At 51.8% G+C, this 27237-nt stretch overlaps 2 protein-coding genes across 4 annotated transcripts; one reads left to right on the top strand and one right to left on the bottom strand.

Moving 5' to 3' along the window:
• The first annotated feature begins 270 nt into the window (after window positions 1–270).
• Window positions 271–13853, top strand: LOC111146210 (zinc finger and BTB domain containing 5). 2 transcript variants are annotated; one of them, XM_022501652.1, is made up of 2 exons: window positions 271–468; window positions 9417–13853. In XM_022501652.1, the coding sequence occupies exon 2, from the start codon at window positions 9421–9423 to the stop codon at window positions 11452–11454; it is 2034 nt and encodes a 677-aa protein (XP_022357360.1). In that variant the 5' UTR covers window positions 271–468; window positions 9417–9420; the 3' UTR covers window positions 11455–13853. The 2 variants fall into 2 exon arrangements, with proteins under 2 accessions (XP_022357360.1, XP_022357361.1); XM_022501653.1 differs by lacking the exon at window positions 271–468 and adding an exon at window positions 1500–1843.
• Window positions 13854–14920: 1067 nt separating this feature from the next.
• LOC111145704 (glyoxylate and hydroxypyruvate reductase) lies at window positions 14921–25688 on the bottom strand. 2 transcript variants are annotated; one of them, XM_022500830.1, is made up of 9 exons: window positions 24569–24688; window positions 22793–22923; window positions 21736–21808; window positions 21057–21173; window positions 19713–19801; window positions 18467–18571; window positions 17647–17782; window positions 16061–16191; window positions 14921–15260 (listed from the first exon to the last, which is right to left on the bottom strand). In XM_022500830.1, exons 1-9 carry the CDS (start codon window positions 24649–24651, stop codon window positions 15139–15141), a joined length of 987 nt encoding a protein of 328 aa, XP_022356538.1. In that variant the 5' UTR covers window positions 24652–24688; the 3' UTR covers window positions 14921–15138. The 2 variants fall into 2 exon arrangements, with proteins under 2 accessions (XP_022356538.1, XP_022356539.1); XM_022500831.1 differs by lacking the exon at window positions 24569–24688 and adding an exon at window positions 25635–25688 and having other exon boundaries at window positions 14923–15260.
• Window positions 25689–27237: the final 1549 nt, after the last annotated feature.

Here is a 27237-nt window from a genome sequence, read left to right as displayed (position 1 = left end):
ACAGTTTTACGTGTTGTAAGGCAAATGGTGATTGGTCACAGCGCTCATGGATTCGGTCGGTAGTAAACAGAGCGAGCTCCTGGGGCCGTCGATTGGTCGGCGTTCCGGGGGGTGCCGAGTAAATTCCTCCGGATTCCGCGCGCCGGCTGGCTGCCCTTCTGCCCCGGCCCCGCCCCCGCCCTTTCTCATTGGCTGCAGCTCGGCCGGGGGCCGGAGGAATGGAGCGGAGAAGGCTCTCTCGCGGGCGTCACTTCCGTTTACTGTCGGCCGCCGCCGCGGTGTTCTCAGAGTGCGGCGGCGAACGGGCTGAAGGAGCTGGGAGACGAGAGGCGGGGTGGGCGGAAGGGGGAGGAAATCCCATCGCGGAGACGCCGGCCTGGACGTTCCCGCCTCCTCCGACACTGTCAGGCCGGATCGGAGAAGGGTCACCGCCTCCTCCAGCGAGCAGGGGGGCGGAGCCCGGCTCAGGTGAGGCGACCCTGTCAGCACCCGCGGCGGTGGAGCGCGCGGGCGCGCTCACGTGGAGGCCGTTGAGCTCCGGGAGAGCTAGGCGGGCGGCGCAAGCCGGCTCGCTCCTAGGCGTCTGGGCGCGCGCAGACGCGGACCGGTGACCCCCGCCTACCCTGCCGGTCTTTCTGAGGGGGTATTGTTACCCTTCGGAGCCGAGGGGCCAGGCGGGTGGGAGGCGGGTTCTTCTGCGCAGGCGTCCCCCAGGTCCCGACGCCAGGCTGTCTGCCGGGTGGGGCGGGGGCTCTTGCCCCTACGGAGACGCGGGCTGGCGGCGTTCGTTGCCGGGCTGGGGTGGGCAAGGCCCAGGACCTACAGGCCGGCGGGTTAACAGAGGATCTGCCGCCCAGCGGACTGGGGTCGGGTGGCTTCGTTGCCCTCTTCCTGGGTCTGTGAGCGTCGAGGTTTCTTTCACCCGAGCGAGACCAAGGCGGTCTGGAATCGGGGACCGACGGTTGACCCTGCGGGGGTGGAGCCAGTCTTTTGGAATGCCCCAGCTTGTTATCTGAGAACTGAACTGTTTCTGGGCGTTTATTGAATGTCCACTTTCTCCAGCCTTCGTGCTAGGAGCTGTGGGGGGTTGGAGCGGTAAAAACAGCCGTTCCCCCTCTTCCCCTTTTGGAGGACAGATTTGGACGTAAATGTTAACATCGGGCAGTGAATTAAAGGGGAGGGGGGAGGGTGGAAGGTCAGTTTTATGCCTTACAAAAAAACAGGGGGAAAAAGGTTGTTATAAAGTCAGTCTGCGTTCTGCCCTGGTGGAGAGTATTGTAAGGAACTAAGTTCTCTAAAGGAGACAAATCCTAAGTGTTTATTCGGAAGAAAATGTTTACGGAAAAGAACAGTAAAGTCTTGATCAGTAAGTAATATGCTCCGGTTCTGGTTAATTTGAATGAATAGAAGGAACCCTTCGCCTTCAAAATTGGAGACAAAACTTTCCCCCTAATACATTCATATACTTTTTGGTTGTAGTAAGTAGAAGATACTGGGATCTTTAGAGGTTGAAGAGACTGCTATGCGTTAGTCATTGATGATTTGTTATCCTTGCACGGACTCTTGAGCCTTAGATCACTAAAAAGGTGTACTGGCCGCCTAGTTGTCTTCTCCAGAGCTTGCTTTCATTTGCTAATCCTGCGATTTCCGAGAGGAGGGTGGTTGGTAGCAAGCTAAAAGAGCCGAGGTGGGGGAAGAGACCAGTTGCACAGAAAAAAAAGTTTTAGAGAATGGCTCCTAAACCAAGGGAAGGCCTGCTGCTATTGCTTTAACTCCAGCTGGAAATTCCAGCAAACTTGGGAAGACTGGCCTGGGCACCACTGCCAGCTTGGTGACCTGCCAGGTAAGACTAACTGGTTGGGGACCTGTTCTGGGCATTTGTGTTTTGCTGAATAAATGAACCCAGACTTTTTAGAGTTCTGAAGTCTTGTTTTTGATGTGCTCCTTTTTGTTCTAAAAATTGTCAAAACGTAGTTAGTTGGGGATGCTGGCAAGCTGTATTCTGGTTAATTGAGGTAGCTCTAGCAAAATTCTTAATGTGATAAGATTTGGAAGAAAAGCATCTAAGAGTAGGGTGTTTTCCTAAATTTAGAGATCAGTGCTCTCAAAAGAGACTTTGTTGAAATACTGTTACAAGGAGGTTAAGTCATTTTAAAAAATCACTTTGATAATAAATGCATCCGAATATTTTAATACTTAAAGTACTGAGCACTGAGGTACCTGGGTCGCTCGGATAAGTGCCCAACTTGATTTAGGCTCAGGTCATGATCTCAGACTAGGCTCAATGAGATTGAGCCTGGGTGGGGCTCTGCACAGGGTGTGGAGCCTGCTTAAGATTCTCTCTCTCCCTCTGCCTTTCCCTCCCCTAAAAATAATAATAAAATTAAAAATATTAAAAAAAGATAAAGTACTTAACATGAATTATATCGAATTGGAATTCTTCTGGGGGTGCAGCTTAAAACTGTCTTACGTAGAGTGAGACAAAGCTTGCTGTAGTGCCCATACAGTATCTTGAATTCACCTGCTTCTCCTGGGAAAGGGAAAAAGAAAATTTAAGATATTGAGTCAGTGTTAGCTTTCAACTTGTATTTTTTAAATGTATATTTGTTGTGAACAAATACTTCTCTCCTCTGTCAGTTTTAAACATATTTCTCTTTTACTGTACTGAACATTTCTCAAATATGGACATTGAACAGTAGGAGCCAAATTTTGTTAGTGTAGCAGGTGGGCTGCAATGTAACACTACACTGCACCTTTTGTCTGAGTATGATGTGAACTTCTCATATGCTAACAGACCAGCTGTTTCTGAGTGAACTGTGGCTCTTACAGTTGTTTTCATCATTTTCATCAGTGAATAGTGGCTTTTCATCTCAAGGTCCAATATGGGGGGGGGAGCCTTTCATTTGATTAGTTATACATATATATGCTAAAAGCTTTGATTTATCTTTCTGACAGCGCCAACAGATTAGGAATTGTGTTGGGAGTACTGATTTTTTTGTACTGTAATAGGCATATTGTACTGTACCCTGGAAGGAAGGCTCTATGCACAGCTCGTATCAAGGAGCTGGGGCTTGGGCTCCATCTCTTTGAGGGTAGAGTATTTATGTAATTTACTTGGAATTTTTCTGCACAGGAGATTTGACACTTCTCTTCTTCTCTGCTTACATTTATTTATGTAAGCAGTCTATATCAGTATGGATCTATGGATATTTATATATTTGGGGTATAATCCAATTTATTTATCTTTTTGCTCATGTTGTTCCAATTTTGGCCTTTGGGAGCGCTTCTGTTGGGTCCCATGTCCCTTTCACATACTTCCGTTTTCATGTTTGTTTGTTTGAAGCATTTCCTGAGTTTTTGACACTGTAAGATACGGTAGGCTTATCCTGTGTATTTTCAGCCCCGGTACTAGAATCAGCCATTTCTCCAAAGAGCACTAGTTCCTTTTGTTAGAAAATCGTATTTGAAACCAAGATCTGGGCACCAGGATGCTCAGAGTGGTATTGATTTACATTTCTTTGAAAATCTCTTCCATGTCTAGGTTAATAGAAGACAGGTGGATTCTCTTACCTGCTTTTGTATTCAATTTGTTGTGATACAGTCTTGATTAAAGTATACCAAAAAACACCCAGAGTCACACAAATATGTACTTGGAAAAGGGAAGAGTATTTTAGTAGCTTTTTCAAATAATTCTGGATATTTTGATACTGTAACAGAGCTCAGCAAATGGTATTTTCTTAAATACCATGGTTAGTAGCAGTGTGTAATCTGAAACCATGTCAACAAACTTTTCGTATTCTGTTACATTGAAATACATTAGTTTGTATCTTGCACTTTGAATTTTTTTAATCCATAACTTATTTTTTAACATCACACTTTGTAACATTGGTCATTTGGAACATACTCATTCACCGGCTTATGCAGATCTTCCAAATGTTGATGCATTTATAATATAAAAAAAAAATTCACATTCTGTTTATATCACCAGTGATCTCACTGGGTTTGAGCACTGGGAAACTCTCAGTGACATGTATAAATTTTCCAAAATTCCAATTTTTACCTGAAAGCTCAAATTTTATCATAGGCAACAATATTATAATGTATTATTATATATATAATATAATGTAAGTTGTTTTCCTTGAAATGACAAGCTCATTTCATTCCTCCTTAAAGAATATCTGGCAAATACCCAAGTCTAAATGTCTAAATAACCATAATTTGTCGTTCTTCTTCCAAGTTATAATGGTGCTCCATGAAAAAGGCGATTAGTTTAGCTTACAACTCCGAAACTGCACAAGGACTTTGCCTTGCATTGCATTTTAGTGTGCAGCGCAATGACTTCGTGTGTACTTTCCATTTCATCTCACATAATGTTAAAAAAGACATGTATTCGAGAACTGAAACAATAACGAAGGGAAGGGGAGATTCGGTCCCCTGTAGCGTCAGCATTCTTATAGAAGTGGCTGTGGCCAGCACACGCAGAGACAGCATTCTGGCCAGATTGTTCCTGCTGTGCAGTTCAAGTTCAGGTGTCCAGTCTTCCCATCAGTTCTTTCAGCAGCTTACTGTTATGCTTAGGTTAGCTAGAAACTGTTGTTGCAACCAAGAACCCTGATTCTTATGTGCTCAAGCCATCAAAAATGGAATTAAAAAAAATTTTTTTACTAAAGTTACCTGAAAAGTGATGATAGTTTCAGTTGAAAATTATATGCCTCTTTGTTAACTTTTCCGACAACGTGTGGTGATCGTTAATATCAGTTATGAGCATTCGCTATCCAAGACCTGCCTTTCTAGCCTTACCTGCTCTCCAGACAGAATAGATGCGCTGCCTCCACCACCTCAAACCTCTACCCACTTTTGCCTCTGTGTGGAATGTATTTTACAGCTCATTTTATCCAAGTGCAAACTTGTACCCAGTTCTGTTGTCAGGGCCACCAAGAATAACGTCTACCTTCTCTGAGCCACTGAGCACACTTCCACTCAGGTGGCACTTAGTGCTCTCCACTTGGTAATAGTTATTTGTAGGTGTCGTGTTTCCAGTAAGCACCTGTGACAGGACTATGCTATATCAATCTCTGTTCCATAGCACTTAACCTTGAACAAAGCAAGCACTTCCAAACATGGAATGAATGAATTTGTATACCAGTTACACAAGCACCTTCATGGGCTGCTGTGATCTCTAGGGCTGTGCAGCGCCTCCAGTACAGGGCTCCCAAGTTGCTGGGCCTTTCTCCTTTAGTGGGTCAGCTGTCGCCCTTTTTTTGCAGCTGTCAACGCGCAGCCGCCTCTTGCCCTCATTCTGGAATTGCTGTTGCTCATCTTCAATCAGTTAGGATACTAGAAAAACTTGAATTTTGTTTGTTTAAGACAAAAGACTATGTAAATGCTTGAGGGGCTTTCCTATGAGGAACTCTTTCATACCTAGGCTTTGATCTTTATTTTGGCTATTCAGAGACTTTTGTGAGTTTTGGCTGATTTTAGAGTAGTTGGGACCCTCAGGAAAATGACTGTTGGGCAATACGGTGTTGTTGTTCATCATTATACAGTCCGTGCTCATTCAATAAATCATTTAGTGAGCTGTGTACCAGACACTTTGCGGGGGGAGAGAGAAAATGCAATCCCTGCCCTCAAAAAGCTGTTTTAGTAGAAACAGCATTTTGAGTTTGCACTAGGAATGTAAGTAGGGCACTAACACATTTCCTTATTCAAACAGAATCATGAAGTTCTAGGTCAGCTAATCCCCAGGAATTTTGAACTGGAAAACAAGGTGGCAGAGCAGGGAGAGTTGGAGGGTAGGGGAGATGGTAAGGGATCGGGTTCTGGCTTGAGTTCATGCTCACTTTTTAGTCCTTGATACAGTCCCTTTTTCCTAGACCTAATCTGTCCAGTTTCTGAGCCAGCCCTGCCAGAGCAGAAACAGAGAGATGATAAAATGAGTCAATGCTGACAGATCGAGTTCTGGGGTTGACGCTGGGCACCTGTGTGCCCACCTAGTCCTGGCTGTTCCCTACTTCCACTTAGTCAAATCAGAACAATGGGCAAACGTTCCAGGACTCCAGGACTTGGAGCTCTGTCAGAAATCCTAGACTGCTTGTCTGGGACCTTGCCTAGTTTTGTTCGCTTACACTTATTTTTGTTTATATCATCTCTAAAAGTGGAGGAAAAGTTCTTTTTCGTTATTCTTTTCTGCTAGGGTCTTATCTAGATTAGGGATATTGAATGTTAAGAATCCCTTAGACTGTTAAGACACTTCCTGCAGGTGGCAACTTTGCAGGGCCTGCCTGGCATACAGGCAGCAAATCACTCGATACGGTATTAGATGGTATTTGAGTGTGGGTGCGCTTTTCCTCACCAAGTCAGTATATTATTGAAAAGCATGTAGGTAGGTCAATATATAAGTCAAATAGTTTAAAATGTGCTATTAATTGGTTTGTTCTCCTAGAACACAAATGAACTTTTTTATTAGTCTAAGTAAAGCACTATTAGGAAAGTAAATCTATTGAGAAAACAGCTCTTGATTATTCATGTTAATAAAATGAGCAGTGGTATAAGTGTATTTTCTTAATTATATTTAGTTTGGAAATTACTAAAAATCTGTTCCTGCAGATAACAAATATTGTAGTGTACACTTGCTATGAGTCAGACATATACAAATTGGTAGATTACTTGCTGTATCTCCTCCAACTCTGTAGACTCAGATTGTCACATTTTGAAATCTTTTAAAGAGACCTGAAGCTTTTTCCTTGGCGTGAAGGTTTCAGACAATAGCTCTTGGTAAAGCACATATTTTTCCAGCTCGAGCTCTTTTTTATGGCTTTTACACTGGACCTCTGAGTTGGCTACATATACTTGGGAGTTTTGAATAACCATGATCTTGATTCATGATTCTCTTCCATCAGAGCTGAAAGTAACACATTTTATATCTCCCAAACTAACGGAATTTTTTTTTAATACCCCTTCTAGATACACAAAGGTTTTAAGATAGCCATGTTACTTAGGTTTTTCTGAAATTGTTTTAAACCTTATGTTTATCTTGACCAGGTTAAGATAAAAGGGGAATTCACTGGCTCATGAAATAGGAAATCCTAGGGTGATGGCACTTACAGTCATGGCTGGATCCCAGGGTCTTGCTGTCATCAGGACATTATTTTGGGGGTATTGCTTTCTTTTGTATGGGCTTCCTTTTTAGACAGGCAACAATGGCCACCATCAGTGCTAGACTCACATCTATCTTGTAACTTGCAAGCTGGGTGAAGAGAGTCCCAGGGCAGACGCTAGTTGGCATGGCTGGGGTCACCTACCCATCTCTGAAATAATCACTGGAGTCATGGGGCCAGATCTCCCTGGATTATTTGTTCACTCCTGAAACTCAGAGGTTCAGGGCAGTCTGGTTTGCACCACAAGCACTAAAAATGGGTGAGAAGTGATTTCCCCCAAAGACCTAGTAGGCTGACCGCTCCCCCCCCCCACCCCACGCAAGAAAAAGTGTCCCTTGGAGGTAGTATTTAAAGTGTTTGACTGTTGATCTGTGAGGAAGCATTAACAAGCTTCACGTTACCGCAGTCACTTGGTGCTGTGTAACAACAGCTCACTTCCATTCAGTGTTCAATGGCTTGAGACAAAAATCATTTTATTACTACCTTGAACAGTTCTAGGGGTTGCCTGGGCTCAGCTAGATGACTCTCTCTTAGGGTCTGTCATGGGGTTGAAGTCAGACCGTGACTGGGGCTGAAGTCACCTTGAAGGCACACTCCTGCCTGGGAGTGAGTGCCCGCTGTCACCTAGGCTTCAGCTAGGCTTCCTCGCGGCATGGGCGGCTGGGTTCCAAGACCAAACCAGAAAGAGCAGGCAAAAGCTCTGTTGCCTCTTATGACCCAGCTCCCAAGTCAGTGGGAATGGAAGAAAAACACTGTAATTTCTGCCATAGTCCTAGATTTGTCTGGCTTCAAGGCGAATGAACACGGACCCCACCTCAATGAGAGGAGTGCCAGTGTCACACTGTAAGAAAGCATGCTGATGGGTGATCTTAGTATGGCCAGGCCTCTTGGAAAGTACAGTCTGCTTTACACATTGCCTTATTCCAAGTGACTAGTTTTTATAAAGAACATGAAACATGAATTAGGTGTGGGTTGTCCTTTATACTGACCAGATCACTTTGTTGCCTCGTGTCTCATGTAGGCTCTCTGTCTTTCTCCTTTTCTGATAGCAGTCTGATGTCCCGTTTGTGAATGATCTCAACCCACTTTATGCATAATCATGTTAGGTGGATAAATCAGCAACTAGCCTATCAATAGAGAAGTAAAAAGCAGAAAAAAAAAAAAAAACAAAAAACAAAACCCTTCTTCTTTGCTTCCCTAGCACAGTCGTGGGGATGCAGGTAGGTCCCTAAGCCCAGCACATAAGAGCTCTCCTAGAGCTTCCAGTAGGTTGTTTCTTTATTAGATTTCCAGCCAGTCCTTCTGTCTTGGCACCACCTTTAGTCTTCTTCCCCTGACATCCCTGCAGCCAATTCCTGAGCCTTTGGGTGGGTGGGGGGCTCCTATGTAAGTCAGGTGGTTTTCTCCACTGCCAGGTTTGCATTTAGCTCTCCGGGCATGCTGAGTCAGTTCGCACTCATTCCTTTACCTGCTCACCTGCTACCAAAATGCTACTGATCATTCTCTTCCTTGTGGGATTGTATCTTTGAAAAAACAGCAAATCCAAAAACTTTAGTCTCCTTTTAATGGGGGCAAATGCATGTGTGCAGTCTACCGTCCTCTGTAACTGGAAGCCTTACTCACTAATACTGATTTACCCCTCTCACTCTTAAGGTTGCTAAAAGACTGGAATTTTATGGAGCTTGTTCACTGTCCTTAGGGAATGCAGAATCGTAATTCACGTCCATGGGATAGCCATTCCACCACTTACACTTTGGTCTTTTCTAACATGGGTCCCTAAGTGTTAAAAATGGGTCCTGCGAAGAGTGAAGGGGAGCCCGTAAACAGCCAGTGGCTGATACCATGTGTCTTCTTGTTTCCAGGGTTGTTAGCTGAATTGGCATTTGTTCCTTATTTGACAGGTTTTTAGTCTGCGTGCCATCATGAGAAATATCAAAAGCTTTAAAAGGTCCAAGCTTGGGCGCCTGGGTGGCTCAGTGGGTTAAGCCTCTGCCTTTGGCTCAGGTCATGATTTCAGGGTCCTGGAATCAAGTCCCGCATCGGGCTCTCTGCTTGGCAGGGAGCCTGCTTCCTCCTCTCTCTCTCTGCCTGCCTCTCTGCCTACTTGTGATCTCGCTCTGTCAAATAAATAAAATATTAAAAAAAAAAAAAGGTCCAAGCTTGGCTGTCCATGTCTCTTTTCATCACATCCTCTGTGCTCTGACTTTGGCTTCAGCTTTTCTAAGGTCTTAATGCTTTCTTTCTTTGTTCTTTCTATAGGATCATGGATTTTCCTGGACACTTTGAACAGATCTTCCAGCAGCTGAACTACCAGAGACTTCACGGGCAGCTCTGTGATTGTGTCATTGTTGTGGGGAACAGACATTTTAAAGCCCACCGCTCGGTACTGGCAGCATGCAGCACGCATTTCCGAGCCCTCTTCTCAGTGGCAGAGGGAGATCAGACCATGAACATGATCCAGCTGGATAGCGAGGTAGTGACAGCGGAGGCCTTTGCCGCACTGATTGACATGATGTACACCTCCACGCTCATGCTGGGGGAGAGCAACGTTATGGATGTCTTATTGGCAGCCTCTCACCTGCATTTGAACTCTGTTGTTAAGGCATGTAAACATTACTTAACGACAAGGACGCTGCCCATGTCTCCCCCCAGCGAGCGCGTCCAGGAGCAGAGTGCCCGCATGCAGCGCTCCTTTATGCTGCAGCAGCTGGGGCTAAGTATCGTGAGCTCAGCCCTCAGCTCCAGCCAGAGCGGCGAGGAGCAGCCGGCCCCCATGAGCTCCTCGCTGCGCAGTAACCTGGACCAACGGACGCCCTTCCCCATGAGACGCCTTCATAAGCGCAAGCAGTCCGCAGAGGAGCGGGCCAGGCAGCGCCTCCGGCCTGCCATGGATGAGTCTGCCATTGCTGATGTCACGCCAGAGAACGGGCCGTCAGGGGTTCATTCTCGGGAGGAGTTCTTTTCACCCGATTCCCTGAAAATCGTGGACAACCCTAAGGCTGACGGAATGGCCGACAACCAGGAAGACAGTGCCATCATGTTTGACCAGTCTTTTGGTGCTCAAGAAGACGCCCAGGTGCCCAGCCAGTCCGACAATACTGCTGGCAACATGGCCCAGTTGTCCATGGCCTCTCGTGCAACTCAGGTTGAGACTAGTTTTGAGCAGGACGCTGCCACCGAGAAAAGTGGTTTTCAGTGTGAAAATCCCGAGGTTGGCCTTGGAGAGAAGGAGCACATGAGAGTGGTGGTTAAGTCTGAGCCCCTGAGCTCTCCTGAGCCTCAGGATGAAGTGAGCGATGTGACCTCCCAAGCAGAAGGCAGCGAATCCGTGGAAGTGGAAGGGGTTGTGGTCAGTGCCGAGAAGATAGACCTCAGCCCTGAAAGTAGCGATCGGAGTTTTTCAGATCCCCAGTCTAGCACGGACAGGGTAGGTGACATCCATATTTTGGAAGTCACAAATAACCTGGAGCACAAATCCACTTTCAGCATTTCAAATTTTCTTAACAAGAGCAGAGGGAGTAACTTTAGTGCAAGTCAGAACAATGATGATAATATCCCAAACACTACTAGTGACTGTAGGCTGGAGGGGGAGGCCCCTTATTTGTTGAGTCCAGAGGCTGGGCCCGCTGGCGGGCCCTCTTCAGCCCCTGGCTCTCACGTGGAGAACCCGTTCAGCGAGCCTGCAGACTCCCATTTCGTCAGGCCTATGCAAGAAGTGATGGGCCTGCCCTGCGTGCAGACCTCAGGCTACCAAGGAGGAGAACAGTTTGGGATGGACTTTTCCAGGTCTGGTTTGGGCCTCCACTCCTCCTTCTCCAGGGTCATGATGGGCTCCCCAAGAGGAGGAGCCAGTAACTTTCCATACTACCGACGCATTGCTCCCAAAATGCCAGTCGTAACGTCTGTCAGGAGCTCACAGATCCCAGAAAACTCGGCCAGTTCCCAGCTAATGATGAACGCGGCCACGTCCTCATTTGAAAATGGCCATCCTTCGCAGCCCGGCCCTCCACAGTTGACCAGGGCGTCCGCTGATGTCCTGTCCAAGTGCAAGAAGGCCTTGTCAGAGCACAACGTCTTGGTTGTAGAGGGCGCTCGCAAGTACGCCTGCAAAATCTGCTGCAAGACTTTTCTGACCCTGACGGATTGCAAGAAGCACATCCGAGTTCACACAGGGGAAAAGCCCTACGCCTGCCTCAAGTGCGGCAAGAGGTTCAGTCAGTCCAGCCACCTGTATAAACACTCAAAGACCACGTGCCTGCGCTGGCAGAGCAGCAACCTCCCCAGCACTTTGCTCTAACCCCGACCCTTCGATGTCGGGCCGGTGCCCGTTGTCCGACTAAGGCGGACGGCTCTTCTGGTTGGTGGTGAACGCCATCGGGCTTGAGGCTTCCGGCCCCCCGACGGCTCGTGCAAATTCCGGTGACTAGTAAGTGGAGAATTCACACGGGGAGCACTTGTGCCGCTGCTGCTTCTCGGAGCGAGATGCAGGCTTTTGGAGAGGGACATGATCCCTGAAACCGAGTTCTTCCTTAGGGCTGAGTAAAGCAGTCAGAAAGTAGTTTGTAATTCATGGCGTTAAAAGTGGCACATTTAAAAAATTAAAAATGGAAGTGCAAAAAAATTTTTTTAGCAATTTTTGTAAAACTCTGAAGCATTAAGTAACTTTCCTATATCCTCTGAAGAGAATATTATATACCTGTACAGCGATGCAGAACGCACTTACGTGTAACCAGTGGCGAGCTTGTGCCTGTCTGAAAGGAGGGCCCTTGAGGACACGCCTGTCCGCCACGAATGCTTTAAAGTGTATCATGAGCTAGGCCTAGGCCTCAGTACTGTATTTTTAATTTTCGTCTCCACTGCAGTCACAGGCACTGCACTTTGATGGTGCTGACACTGGGTCCAGAGCGAGCATTCTCTGGACTGTTAGGTGTACATACTTTTGGAAAACACTACTGCTGGCTAGATGTTTTAACAGTTTTTCCTGGTTTTAAAAACACAGTTGTAAATGGAGTATGGACTGTAGGGAGTGGCAAGTAAGGTGTTGTTTCTGTACGTGCTGTTTTAGCGGTATTTTACCCAACTTGTATTACATATGTTACAGTTCCATGTTTGGAAGTCAGAGAAGAGCTAGTGTTTGTCTTTGTTCTAATAATGTGGAGTCCTGTTTTGTGGGATCTTTTCATGGTGCATTTCACCCTTCGCTGCGTCCAGGCTTTGGGGTCCCGTCCAGCCTGACACATCTCACCTGCAACAGGACCGCTCTCTGCTTTGCTTCTCCCTGCCCCGCGTGGCATTCTTGTCCAGGCCTGCATTACTGTTTTTGTTGCAAAATAACCAAAAATGATGCTAATCCCTTTCCACCGTGGGTTTATCACTTTTATATACTGTAGTCTTAAAGTCTAGACCCTGAGCTTTTATCATTGTTGCCCCAACCTAAGACCAAGAATGTTTCAAATTGTTTAAAATCCAAACATAGTAGTGTTATTTCCAGATAAATATTTTCCAGACTTTGTAAGAAAGTTTGGGAGCCCAGGGCATGGAAGTCACCCAGTAGCACCTGAGACGGAGGACACAGTTGGGCCGCTGCCCGGGGCCTCCGTGGGTTCCGCTGCCTCGCTTCTCAGGGCTGCCAGTGGCACCTGTGCAAAGCCGAGCCCGGGCGCATCCGGGGGTCTCTGGAGAGCTCACGGATTCCGTTTAATTCATGCACGAACATGAGTTCATGTTTTACACAGCTCTTTCAGAGACACCAAACCACTATGCGTAATCAAAAGAAGTCCTTCGGTTCTTACTTAGAACTGTTTAGAAATCAAAGTACGTGTAGCCCAAAACAATCAGCATGCGTTTTCTCCCCTTAATCTAGTGTGTGCAGTTACACATCTGTCTGTGGATAAACTCATATTGTTCATAGTCAGGCTTAGCACCTCCTGTGAGCGGATTCCCAGGGAGGAAAGCCAAAAAGGAAACTTCTGTGATTCCTCTCCTTTCCAGCAGACGTGGGAAAGAGACTGCTGGAGGATAATGGGATCACATGTGAAATGCAGTTGTGTGTGCGGCTGTTGTTAGAGTCGTGTTCTGATTGGATGTGGGGGGGTTCCTCATCTACCCCTATACTAGATGTGGGGACCAGCGTCTTATGGGAAGATTAACCTTGGGGGGCAGGTGGGTCAAGGTGGAACACAAGAGAGTCCCTGCCTGGGCCTGGGGAGAGGAGCCAGTGGCAGCGGGAAGAGCAGGGGTACTCTCCTTCCTTCTCTTCCATCTTGGGGGGGAGGGGCCGGGCGGCTGCGCCTCACCTCAGTTCAGCCTCAGTGGACCTGGCTTTAGGGCCTGTCTCTGATACAGCGCCTGGAGCCCCGCCTCTCCACTGCTAGATGGAGTCTGGAATCTCTCATCTACCTCTTAGTTGATCGGTCTCTACATGTGAGAAGCAAGCTTTTGGGCCAGTGTCCTCATACATGCTATAAAACTTAAAAATAATTCAGAGGTTCCCTGCAAAACCAGTCTCAGGGTTCCTGTGATCCGTAGTTTCTACCTGAATTAGAACTGGTTTTGGGTACCTGAATTTTGATTGGTTAGCCTTAATTATAGCCTGGCATGGTCATTTCTGGTGGGCAAGTCACAAGGTTCTATCAGGGCACCCAAGTCAGTGGTGCTATGCTGGTCAAAATTTGAGATTTTGAAATAAAAAATTTGTCACATTCATGCCTCTAACTAACTATGTGTTTTTTCTTTGCTTAGGTTATTAAGGTTGAAAGAAAAAAGGGAAGTATGGCTTTCTCCCCTAACCCTGCTTTGACCAGTACTTTAAAAAAAAAAAACACCAAACCTCCTCCAAAACACTCTTAATGGGGTCCATCACAGTTATTGTCACTGCCCTCAATCCAGTCCCTCTGCTCTTCCTGCACTCTGTCTGGGCTGAAGCCACGGGTGTTCTCAGCACACCTAGTCCTCCTCTCGGACAGCCTGCTTCACCCTGCGCTTTCTGCTGCTCCCACACCTGCCTGCCGGGGCGAAAGCTCCATCTGCCGGCGGGGCTTGGCCATGGGGAAGAGCCGGAGCCTGAATCCCTCGGTGGGAGCGGGGCTCTGGCCATGCAGGAGGCCTGGCCTCGGGAGGAGTAAAGCAGTAAGCCAGGTGGTGATCTGAACAAGGACATCCACCTGGGGGCAGGGGCGGAGGGGATGGACAAAGAGCGCAAAGTGTGAAGGTGCTGAAACGGATTTTAAATAAAAATTAAACTCACCTACCTCCAATTATTCTTGGCCAAAACAGTAAGAGTACTGTGACCTTACCTGCTTTTCTTGGCCATGTATATTAATTGGATGGTCTAGGTAGCAAGTGCCATGGTCACCACTGGGCCATGGTTGTCCCATCCCCAGTGAGGGACAAGTGAAGGAGTCGAGGAGGACATGAGGGGTAAGGTGGTTTGGACAGGTTCTAATAGCTCACATGCTGGCGGGGGTTGCGGGGAAGGGTTGGGGGCAGAGCAGAGCCCACACATCACCAGATGCCCTGATTTTAGAAAGGTAAGCAGGGCACCTGGGTGGCTCAGTGGGTTAAAGCCTCTGCCTTTGGTTCAGGTCATGATCCCAGGGTCTTGGGATCGAGCCCCACGTTGGGCTCTCTGCTCAGCAGAGAGCCTGCTTCCCCCCCCCACCCCCCCGCCTGCCTCTGCCTGCTTGTGATCTCTAGCTGTCAAATAAAAAAAAAAAAAGGTAAGCAGATGCCCTTGTTAGCTTCTCCCAGTTACAGGCCCACACTGTCTCAGAGAATTATTTAATAGGATCACATACTTTTGGCTCAGATGTTTCCAACCACAAAAGCAGCAAGCCTGTGTATCAGCATCAGTCTTCCTTCTGCAGGATCAGAACAGATCAGATGTTTTTCCCTTGGCTCCCGTCCTGTGGGTCCAGATCAAGCCTCCGCTGACAGACTCCAGGGGCACAGTGGGCCTCCTGACCCTCAGCGGCTCCTGTCCCTACAGCTTGAGCTCACTGGGCATCGGCTCCCCTCGCAGGCCAGCCAACAAGTTGTTAGCTGCCAACAAGGACATGGTGTTTCGGGTTCCATAGGTGGCGCTGCCAATATGGGGCAGGATCACTGGAAAGGGGAGGAACAGAGGGAGGTAAGGGTGTTTCCAGAGTCTTAAAGTGGGCCCTGTTTTCCTGACCAGGGGTTGTCAGTGAGAATAAAGAGAACCTGCTTAGTGCTCTTCGATTTGGCCACTGTCCTTACGCGCTCCACTCCTATGGGGCTGAGGGTCAGGGGAATGATATAGGGACTTGGGGCTACTGAAACCCAGATATGAGTGAGGTCACTTGTCCCCAAAGAACACCTTTCGAAAGCAGTATCCAGGGCACTGAGCTGAAGTGCTGGGCCTGCGGGGATGGGACGGTTTTCCCAGCTGTGGGCAACAGCCCAGACGTGAGTGCCAATGTTCCTCCTTTCAGCCTGGTGAGGACGGTGGGGACAGCGGAATTTCTGAGGGCTACAATAATGGGGGCATTCCCCGTGGACAGGCAGCTAAGGACCTTCTGTGTGGGGTTCCATCCCAGAGTGTACACAAAAGACAGGGACTGGCTCAGCCCCTATGTGAGTCCGGAGACGGCACACGAGCTCCCTGGGGAGACAGGACTTAATATAAAGAGCTCTTAACCAGGTAGAGTAGCTGGGGAGGCTAAGAAGCATCCATGTGTGGTCCTCGGCCCCGCGGCATCAGTGCTTAGGATGCCTCGCCCCGCGCTGCAGTGTGCCGGTGTCACTAACAGCCTCAACATCTCCCGTCCGCCTGTGTCCCCGTGCTCAGTGCCGCTCACGGCAGCTCTGCACCCAGCACCTCCAGACCGCCTCTAACTCCCGCGGGCCCGGGTGACTCCGCATCAGGAAATCACAGTTCTCACCGCAGTTCTTCAGGGTCAGGAGCGGGTGGTCTGTGGGCAGCGGTTCCGGGGTCGTCACATCCAGCCCAGCAGCCGCAATCTGCCCACTAGTCAAGGCCTCGTACAGGTCGTCCTGGTTCACCACTTCTCCCCTGGGAAGGACAGTGGTGCCTTGGCCGCCCGAGAGCTCCCTCCCCGCAGGCTGCCTCTACGGCAGAACCACCCACGGAATGGATTTCCCCACGGGACCAGGCACACCTGGCATTGACTCCTAAAGCAGAAAGTCTGATAAGCTACCTCTTTACAGTAAGTCTGTACAGAAACAGAGAAGCCCACACCCTACCACTCGGTAGCTGTGTGACCTTGGGCCAGGGTGTCACCTGCCTCTGTAAGATGGGGAGAATACACCCCACTCCTAGGCGTGCTGGGAGGATGAGAGCTTACCAACCCACTAGTGCTGGAACAGGGCCTCCGTTCTGCATCAGTGTGGGGCCCTGTCCAGGGGTGTCTGCCTGAGAACGTGCGGGAACCATGGCATCGAGTTGTCCTAACTACATCCGAGTCAGCAGCCCTCCCTCCTGTGACTGAGCCACTGAAGGGAGGAAACGATGGGCTCAAGACTTCATGCTGCACCCGAAGTAATACTTGTGCAGTCGGCAACAATGCACAGGACCCCGCCCAGTCCTGGGTTCACACAGGTGCTCTGTACACGGAGACTGAGACATGCTCAGTCAGCACGAGCCCTGCTCCCCCGCATGTTTCACGCCTCCTCCAGGTCGCTTCCTTTGTGGCTAGACATTCATAAGTACAGGGGCCTCTGGAGTGACATGAGGGGGACCCCATGATAACCCTTCATTTGCCTTTACTTGCCTCCAAACTGACTTAAGCAGGTTCAAAGGGCACCAACCAGGCCGTGTCTGGAGCGGCAGAAAGGGAAGGTCTGCCTCCGTAACATGCCCAGTGGCCTGAAGGCACCCTGGGGACACTGTGGTAAACCGAATTAAGTTGGGTTTGAGTCTATCTTTCCAGAAGCACCAAGGTTCAAGCTGTCACTAACTCAGACCCAGGCTTAGTGTTATGGATGGATGGCCTCCAAAGGGCTGCTAAGATCGTTATACCCAACTCTTTGCAGTAGAGAACACGGGCTGCTCGAGGGTGGCTGGTAACTCGTTGCTATCGTGCCTCCATTCCCGAACCAAGTCTGCCACGTGCACTAACTCAGACCCAGGCTTAGTGTTATGGATGGATGGCTTCCAAAGGGCTGCTAAGATCGTTATACCCAACTCTTTGCAGTAGAGAACACGGGCTGCTCGAGGGTGGCTGGTAACTCGTTGCTATCGTGCCTCCATTCCCGAACCAAGTCTGCCACGTGCTACTGCCGGACCCGACTAGCCACACCTGCTCTGGCGGCTCCTCCTCCCAGCCTGGGGCACTCTCTGGTGGCCTTTACTGGACTTCTGAGCTGGGTCTGGCTGATGCGTCGGTTTAAAGAGGGGGAGGCTCCACCCAAGGGGAGACACGGACAACCCACGGGGATCACGGCAGCAGGGACAGCCCCCCTCCAGGCTTTCTCGGTGCCCCAGGGAGCTTGGGCGGCCCCAGTGAACCTGCTGATGTTGACAAACACGGCCGTGCTCTTCATCTGCTGGAAGAAGTCCTTGTTGCAGAGCCCCTTGGTTGCAGGGGTTAAGGAGCAGGCCGCGATGATGAAATCAGACTCAGCGGCCAGCCTGGGGGTGGACACTGGGGAAGGGCAGGGCTCCGTAAGACACCAAGTCCCAGGATGGAGAAAGCAAAAGGATGGGAGACCAGACCCTCGCCTCCCCCTGCCAAACTCCCAATTTGCTTCCTAAAGGCCTTGTGTCCCCACAAAACCTCTGATAACTATCCCTTCTGGTGGGCTCCTGGTATACTGCATCATTTATCCAACCCCCTGGTCTCACAGATGGGGAAACTAAGGCCAGAGAGGGGCGGGAAGGCCCCAGTGTGCCAAGGGGGTGAGGAATGGCTAAAATCCAGCTGCCCTCTGCTCACAACACTATGCCCCCTGACGGGGGGCTAGATCCATGGGACACAAGGCTGGGGAACAGTGCTCACCGGTTTATTAGAGAAACTGGGTGTCAAAGTTCCCAGCAATCCCTTACATCTGTCACCATCCCTGGTGCTCTGCCCAGGCAGGGACAGTGGTGACAAGGAACGCTGAAAGACAAGAAGCCTGGAGAGCTCTCAGGCACGGTGAGAACTCCCCGTGTGGCCTGGGTGTATCCCTGCGCTCTCTGACCGGGCCCCTGCAACCAGGACCAGGTAGGTTAGCTAGTACCTGAGCGACACCACAGGCCCCAGCTACACCTGCCCGAGATGCTGCCGCTACGACACCCCTCTACCGGGCTCAGATGCGGCTCCTGCGGAAATCAAGATTTTACTTACCAAACTCGGCCTGAAATTCTGCAGCTTCCTGAGGTCTGGGCTGGCGCCCCGTGTACAGGAATCTTTGGACGCCAAATGGCTTCAGACGCCGAGCAATGGCCTGGCCTGGAGGCAAAGAGAGTCCTGGCTTGTCCCCAACCCCTCAGAGGGCAGGAGCAGAACTCAGCAGCTCCAGGGACAGAGAGTCTGTCTGGGGTGGGGGAGGGGTCCTTCCATCAGCACACTTCCAACTTTAACTGGTCCTGTCCCAGTGTAGCCAGCCCCCCAGAGGCCCACGCTGCCCTTGGGGGGCCATGTGACAGCCCTTCAGAGACCTGGAGACAGCACCAGAGCTCCTCTGTGGCTATGACTTGGCCCTGGGTACCTTGAAAGCCATTTGCTAACCATCCCTGAGAACTGGGCCTGGCACCCCAAGAGTGGACTGACAAAGCAGTCCCCTCCCTCCTTCTGGACTCTTCGCTTTTATTAACGCAGCCCAGGACTTCTTAGGACTTTCCAGTGGCACGGCCAAACTGCCATCTCACCCCAAAGCTTATAAGACATTGTCACATGTCCTGCTCGAAAGACAGGCTTGGGTTGCTGGGTTTCCAGAATCAGAATGTGCCTCAAAGCTGGTGGGTTCCTCTAAGCAACTCTCCAGTGGAAGAGGCACTGCTAGCTGGCCGGACTGTCCGTCCTCTCCACCCTCACCCTCGCCTCTGGACCAGGCAGATGCCGGAGAACCACGGACAGCTGCCTGGCTGAGCTCAAGCCTTCAGGCCAGACTTCTTCAAGCAGGGACCCCTGGGAGAAAACTAGCTCTGGCCCGTCTGCAGAATCACAGGTAAGCTCTGCCCCCCGGATCCTCTGGTTCCCAAGTTAAAGCTTTACAGGCAAAATGCCTTCCGGCAGGCTTGGGGGAGTGCGAGCTGTCCCACAGGAAGCCCTCCTCAAGGCCCCAACCCAGCCATTACCGCTTTCCTCCATTCTGTATGGAGCTGTGACCATAAAGAATCCCGACTCAACCTGCTTCCATCACCTAGCAAGTTCTTAAGGAACTCTTGCTTTCATTTATTTTTTGTTTTTGCCTGTGTTTTAGGAAGCGGGGTCTGTCCGTTAGATGTCCCTACTGCATGCAAAGTGCACTGGGAACAGCCCAGGGTGGCCACTCCTTCCAAAGGATGGTCAACACCCATGCCCCGGGCACCAGAGACACAGGCGACACCAAGGTTGCTGGGGAGGGCCAGCAGGAAGGTGGGGGCCTCACCGATGCGCCCCAGCCCGATGATGCCCACGGTGCTCTGCGTGAGTCCATAGCCACACATCCACAGGGGTTTCCACGAGCTCCAGCCACCGCTGTGGGGAGGGGGGGGAGGTCAGAGCCCAGCCTAGGGCAAAGATGAAGGCTCTCTGTGAACACACGGACCCGGGACCCCCAGGCAGGGGCTGGGGCCCAAGAGGTAGAAGACTCTGCTCTCCAGCTCATAGGACAACCCGTAGCACGAGTTACATCATAGCCACTGAGTGCTATGGATGAGCGGCTCTCGAATGACTCTTCCCTTAATGGCACTGGACGGCACAGCCTCTGAGGGCTGGGAGCGGCCTTTGAAGTTCTCATCCCATTTTGCAGATGGGGAAACCGAGACCAGCAAGGGTGGCCTCCCTGAGGTCACACCCAGCCAGGCCAGAGGTGGGAGCAGCAGGCTGTCAACTCAGGATCTGGGATTCCAAAACTAGTATTCCCAGTGCCCCAGGGAAGCAACACAAAGTAAAGCCCCAGGCCCACCCCACGGCCCTGGGTGCACAGGAGGGGGATGGATCTTCCTTAAGCCACCTCCGAGAAGGGTGCGGACTCCTGGGGCAGCAGGATGAGTGGGACATGCTGCCCTCAGTGTCTGCCTCGGCCCCAGCCCGGGGCCCCAGCCCCTGGTCCACAAGCCCCGAGGGCCTGCACTGGCCCATCTGCCCACCTCCCAGCAGCTGTAGTGCCCTCCCTAAGCCTGGACGCACAGACCCAAACCCCTGATCCGAAACCCTCAGGCCAGGCATTGCAATTTTCCGATTTCAGAAAGGTTTCCTGGTGCCTATCGCCTGTTCTATTCCACGCCCTCAGCAGCATCTAGGGCCGCCTGTTACCAAACACATGGGTTTACCAGTGGCAAAGCATGGACATTCACACAGAGGGAGAGAAATAAAGGCCTTCGATGGCCTCCTGTCATTTCCGGCCAGGTCTCACTACCAAAGGATTTGTGAAACCACTGTCAGCTTTCCGAGCTGCTGGCATCGATGCATTACGAGTGACGATGCCCACCGGCTACTTCTCCGGGGAAGCCTACATTCCATGCTCCTGTCCCTGCCCCTACTTCCTCCCCAACCGGCAGGACTGATCTGTCTCTCCCTATCCTTCTCCCTCACGGTTTCCCCTCAAAGCCACCATTCACCCACACGTTTCTTCAGCTCAGCTCTGCCCCTCATCAGTCTGGCTGGGTCTGTCCCTGCTCACTAGAAGAGGCCCCCCGGGGGACAGGGATCACATCCAGGCCAGGGGGACGCCAGGGCCTCAGGCACCCAGCTGCCGAGCACAGCCAACTTTCCCATCGGGTTCACTCACTTCTTCACCTCCTCCATGGCTTCTGGCAAGCGGCGACAGGTGGTGAGCAGCAGGGACATGGCGAGTTCTGCCGTGGTGTCTGTCAAGACATCTGGGGTGTAGCCCACACGGATGCCGCTACGAAGCAAAGATCTCGTGGCAACACAGGCCTCAGGCACCTTCACCAATTTCTACCTCATGGACCTCTCCATGCCGCCGCTCTCCTCCCTCTTTGCACTGCACTCTTTGCACCGGGAAGCTCCGAGCTGTAAAGGAGCACTCAGGAAGCGTCTGCCCTCCTTCTGGTTCACTTATCTCCCGCCTGGCGCAGGACACAAAGATGAAAGATCAGGGCCCCAAGTCTGGGGCAAATTACTACTCGCCCTTTCTGAATCTCCTCACTTAATGGGAGAAATAATAATAATACGAGCCTTTCCTACTTCAAGGGGTTGTGGTCAGGATCAACCACCAGGCTGAACGGGCAAGGGGGCTACCTGACAGATGTAGTTACCCACAGCGTCCAACCGTTCGCGGCCTGTCGTAACTGCCCTGTGCTCACGCGGACAGAGCGAACAGGCAGGCCCCTCACAGTCTCACTGGAGGGCGGAGAGGGGTACGAGCAAATGAATACTCAGTGCCCTTTCCCACTCTGGGGGCCGGCCCTCTCCCCTGGCCCTTCCAGGGCGTAAGCTGCTTTTACCGCTTCTTGATTTCCTCCAAAGCCAAGTGGTCAACGCCGACAGACATGGTGCTGATGACTCTGAGATTGGATCCTGTGGTGCAGAGAGAGCACTGTTTGTATCTCTCCTCCTGGAGTCCAGCCCACACCCCTGGGGATATCACGGGGCCATCTGCTTATTCTTATTTTTTGAGCACAAGAGGAAAGGCTGACATCTCTGTTCCTGGGCTAGAATCCTAAGCAACCCTACCTGACAGACTCGACAATCCGACGTGACTCCTCTGTGGACAGACTCTGCGGCTCAGGGAGCGGAGGTGGCCGGCCCCAGTCACAGGCTGCCAAGTGGCAGAGCTGCGGTTCGCCTCGAGACCTCAGACACTCAGACCTCCACGCTCACCCATGGGACTGTCCCTCAGTGAGCCTCCAGCCTCCTATGACCGCCCCTGGGGCCTTGCTGTGGACACATTGAAGTGTCCACTGAGATTTGGCTGGGGTGTGACCCTCACACACACTCTCCACGGGGCAGGGTGTGGAAAGCTCCAGGGCCAAGGCTGGGGCATGGATTGGCTCGGCACGGATTCACGCAGGCCCTCCCCATCCAGCAGCCTCTATGTCTGAGCCTTTCCTCCCAAGAGCTTTCTACGGTGACATTTGCCCTGGCCCAGGGCTGGGCCCCATGGCTGGAGCTAATACATTCTGGGTGCCTGCTGGTGCCTGGCCCTGAGCTGGGCCCTCCTGCAACCATACAAATGAGCCCAGAAGGGACAGGGACTTTCTCCAGGTCATAAAGCAAGGCTGGGGCAGGGCTGGATGAGGGCCTAGGGACTCAGGCGCTCCCTCCACACCACAGTCTTTGCCCTCCTAGCTCCCTCCAGGGCTTTGCGGCCAGGAGGGGAGCAATGCCTGTGCCACATGGAGCTGCACACACTTGCTTCCTCAGGACTAGTTTGGCAGTGAACGCCTTCAGAACTCAGACAGGTCCCTGCAGGCATGTGTGGGGAGCCAGCCGTAGCGGACTGATATGCCCTATGGGGCCAAGACGCCCTCGGAACTCTCCCTAGCCCTGCTCAGCACACACCTGCAGCATCCAGAAGCCTCTTGTCCACTCGATCAGAGAGGAGGCAAAGCAGGCCGTGGGCCCCCGCCACACCTCGCTCCAACTCCTTGGCCGGGATTGGCTCATCCGAATCCCAGTACTCCACCTCACAGCTGAAGATGCAAGAAAGACCACTCAGAAGCAGGGCAGCGCCACAGATGCCCCCAGACTCCCAGAGGCCCCCTGGGACTACACTCCCTCTCAGAGTGAGAACCACTGCCTTCTGCTTGCTCCCACCTCAGGACCCCTGGGTCAAGGTCAGGCATGGGCGGCCTCAGAACTGCCCTGAGAGGGTGGCTGTAAAGGGCTGTCACAGAGTGGAGGTCGCCAAGGCCTGACAAGAGCCTGGACTAAAAGGAGAAAATCATGGGGACAGCTCTCAGCTCAAAGCAAGGAAGAACCTGATCTCCCTCACAGGAGGCCTCATGGCCAGTGGGGAGCCCCGGTTTGAGGTGGGCCATTCCTGCACCAGCTGAGGCTTGAATGTCCTGTCCTTGGGAGTCCATGCAACGGGAAAGTCTGCAACTTGCACCCTGCCAGGAAGGCCAAGATCAAAGCAACGCAACGTGGAGAAGTTTGAGGGCACGCTTCTGCCACAGCTCGTGGGCCCTGGAGGTGCTTCCAGGGGAGCTGCCCAGCCTCCCAGTCCTTGCCATGTAAATCAGCGCCCCATCACATGTGGTAACACACAGGACGGCGGCTGGTGCCTCCCAGAGGCCCTTGCTGCAGCACCTGGCAGACCTAGCCTGGGCACAGGCCTCCCTGCAGCCTCCTTCCCGTGGGCGCAGCACTCAGTGCTACAGCTGCCTTCTGCCCTCTCCCTTCCTCCTCAGTGCCTGCAACTTGGCAGGCCGGCAGCAAAGGTTTTGTTACATTGAACAAAACAAACAAATCTGGTCTTTGCGTGGCCCTGGTTTCTGAGTGGCCCTGGTTTCTGAGCCGGGTTCTACCTTCTCGCCGCGGGACACTGGCAGTGCAGACCTGGAGGACACAGTGCTTCCACTGCGGTCAGACAGAGCTGAGTTTAAATCCCAGCTCTGCCACACTGCAGCTGTGACTCTGGGCAAGGCACTTAACCTCTCCCAGTGTGCTCATCTGTAAAATGGGAATTATAAATCCAACTTGAGTGTTGCAAGGATTAAGCATTTATGTCTACGAAGCACCTGAAAACCTAGCATAGGATCTTCAGTTTAAGGGTCACAAGAAGCCCCTGCCAACTGTCCAAAGGGACCAGGCCAGTGACTGCGAAGGTCCCTGACCCTGCCAAAAGTGATCTCTAGGGTAAAGGATTAACAGCCTGAATCTTGCGTAACCCTCCGCCTCCCCTCTCCCCAGGCCTTTCCCGTCACCCGCACTGCACTGCACGTGCCAGGCGAGTTGCGGGCCCTGCAAAAAGGGCCCGCAAAAAGTTGTGTCACTGCAACAGGACTGGACAAGGCTAGGCCACAGAGAACTTTCTTTAAGCCTCCCCAAACTCCATGACCGTCCAGGCCGGGCACGGCTTGGCAAGGCCGGCTAAGACGCAAGCGCAGGATCTGGCTCCCTCCGGCCCTTGCGCCACCAGGCCCTACCCACCAAAAATAAGTGGGGTGTAAGGACGCCGCCCCCAGCCCACCGCCTGAAGACGCTGAGTCACCCTGTGTGCGGGGTGCGGGCAGCCAGGGGAGGGCTCGGGCTCCGCAGCCCCTTCCCTGACACCACCGCCAGCCCCGGCCGGGCCCGGGGACTCGGCGTGCCGCAGGGGCGCGGGGCTCTTACTCTGCTGCCCGGGCGAGCGCCGCCCAGCCGTCGGGGGGGATCCTGCGGGTGACGAACACCTTCATGAGTCTCACTGGCCTCATCCACCGGGCAGCCGCGGGACACTGACCCGGAACGCCAGACGCAAGCGGGACGCCACGGAAAGCGGGGCGGGGCCTCGGAAGGGGCGGGGCTGGAGCTGCGCGAGCTAGGAAGGGAGAGGCAGCAGGGGCGGGAAGGGGTGAGGAGGGAGATGGGGGGGGCGATAGAGAGGGGAAAAGGTTGAGGGGGCGTTCAGGGCGGGCAGAGGGAGCCTGTGGGTCTCCAGGAGTGGAGGCTGTGTGTGTTCAGGGAGTGGCAGTGACAGTGTGACTCTGGGGGGTGAACTGTGGAGCCCTAAGTGTGTGCCTCGTGACACTGTGTGTGCGTGATCAAGCCCTCATGGAACTGGGACTTGTCCCGCGGGGCCTTGGCTTTTGGCCCCCAGGGCCTCCCTCTGAGCACTCACTGCCACAGAAGCTCAGAGATTGGCAGGCGTGTCTGGAGTTGGAGTTGGGGTGGGTAAAGGGGCGTCCAGGAGAGTCCTGTGTGAAAATGTGTGCGGTCAGGGACCATCCTAATTCGCAGGGCCTGAGAGCCCCAGTGGTCCTTGCTAGGTCTGTTCCCTTATGGTCACACTGTTCTGCGCAGTGGTCTTTGGTCACAGACTGGGCTCCGAGCCAGGCCTCTGCCTTATATACTCAGGAGGCCAGACCAGGGCAGTCTGAACCTAGGCATGGCCCCTTTAGTAGCTGGCACAATTCTCCCATATGAAACCCACAGCTGTGGGGGGAGTTTAATTGGTTAATTGGTTGCAGGCCACCTGGTATGCTGGACTGCTGCAGGCCGGCTGGAGGCAGGTCATGCACAGGGCCAGGGCCAGGGTGCTGGAGAGGGCCATGTGGAGCCACGGGCAGACCTGGGCTTTACAGCCCAATAATGTCCCTGGGTCTGAATCCCCCAGCTCTGCCACTTACAAGCTGTGTCCTTCACATCATCTTTCTAAGCCTGAGTTCCTTGGTTACAGAATGGGATAAGGAGCACTTACCTGTCAGGGTCATTGTGATGATTAAACCAGTAATGTTGGCGGCCCTGAGCCATGGCAGGTCCTCACAAGCGCTGAGGCTGTGGAGGGGAGAGGTGAGGAGATCAGGCTCTGGAGCCCACACTGACCGCAGGTCATTAAACTTCTGTGTGCTTCAGTTTCCTCATCTGTGAAATGGTGTCATGGTTTGTTGAAAGGATGAACTATGTATGGTCCGGTGTGCTCCTACAGCGTGTAACACACAGAGTCTGTGCCTGACAAATGGGGAACCACGCCCTGGTGCCCTGAGGCTGGCAGTTGGTCAGAAATGGAGAGGCATTGGGGAGGGTATGTGCTATGGTGAGTGCTGTGAAGTATGTAAACCTGGCGATTCACAGACCTGTACCCCTGGGGATAAAAATATATTATATGTTTATAAAAAACAAAATTAAAAAAAAAATTAAAAAAAAAAAAAAAGAAAAAAGAAATGGAGAGGCAGAAGTCCAGCCGAAGATAAGTGAGAGGCATCCAGGCAGAGGAGCACCCAGGGGACAGAAGCCCAGCCTAGCGGTCTCTTCCCTGCCTGTTTTATCTGAATCCATTTCTTCCCCCTCAGGGCCCACACAGGAACCAGAGACAGGCATGGAGAGGCGACAAGCCCAGCTTGGGTTCACACAGCAAGTCACTGGAGAGGCCAGAGCTGGCCCTCTGGGCCATGTGCAGGCCCAGCCAGAGCTGCACCCTGCCATCCCCCTAAGTTACACATTAATAAATGTCTAACCCACAGATGGTTATCTGCACTGCAGGGCCATCTCAGGGACAATTTCTGAAATAGTTCAAACATTGACACAACGAGGTGTTTTTCTGTCTCCCGCAAGGCCCTTGGGAGGACGACACAGCCAGGTGGCTCCAAACTCTGTTACTCAATGATGACTCCTGAGCACAGCTCCTCCCACACCCCAGGGCACGGGAAGACACTGGGTAAGCCTGTCCCTGGGGGGCGGGAGGGGGCATGACCCATTAATGGGCCCTGCCCCTAAGGCAGAGCATCCTCTGGTGCTCCAGAAGTCTTACTGGGCCGTAGGTGTGAGCCAGAAGAGAGAGCCCGCTGAAGGTCGGTGAGGAGGGAACCTGTGAAATGGTAGGGAGAGAAAGGATCTGAGCTGGAGAGGGCTTCACTGGGTACAACTCATCATGGAATGAGTCGCTGATATTGATGAGCTCTTACTAAGTTCCAGGCATTGGACAGGGAAACTCACAAATTTAAACAACCTGTCCCTGGGGGGCGGGAGGGGGCATGACCCATTAATGGGCCCCTTAACAACCAGTGAGTAGTGCTGTTTCTGCCCACATCACAGATGAGGAAACTGAGGGCAAGCATGATGAAGTTCAGGGAGTCTGGCTAGCTCGATCAGTGGAGCATGCGACTCTTGGTCTCGGTGTTGTGGGTTTGAGCCCTACATTGGGTGTAGAGATTACCTAAAAATAATATCTCAAAAAAAAAAAAAAAAAAAGAATGCTGAAGCTATTTGCTTAAGGTCATACAGCTACTAGGGAGCAGAGCTTACATTCAAGCTTCAGCACCCGGACTCCAGACCCAGCACCAACTGCAGACCTAGGCTCTTAA

This window comes from Enhydra lutris, unplaced genomic scaffold, assembly GCF_002288905.1.
Source record: "Enhydra lutris kenyoni isolate GAN:26980312 unplaced genomic scaffold, ASM228890v2 scaffoldscaffold13, whole genome shotgun sequence".
NCBI classification, from domain to species: domain Eukaryota; kingdom Metazoa; phylum Chordata; class Mammalia; order Carnivora; family Mustelidae; genus Enhydra; species Enhydra lutris.
This window is presented reverse-complemented; position numbering and strand designations above follow the sequence as displayed.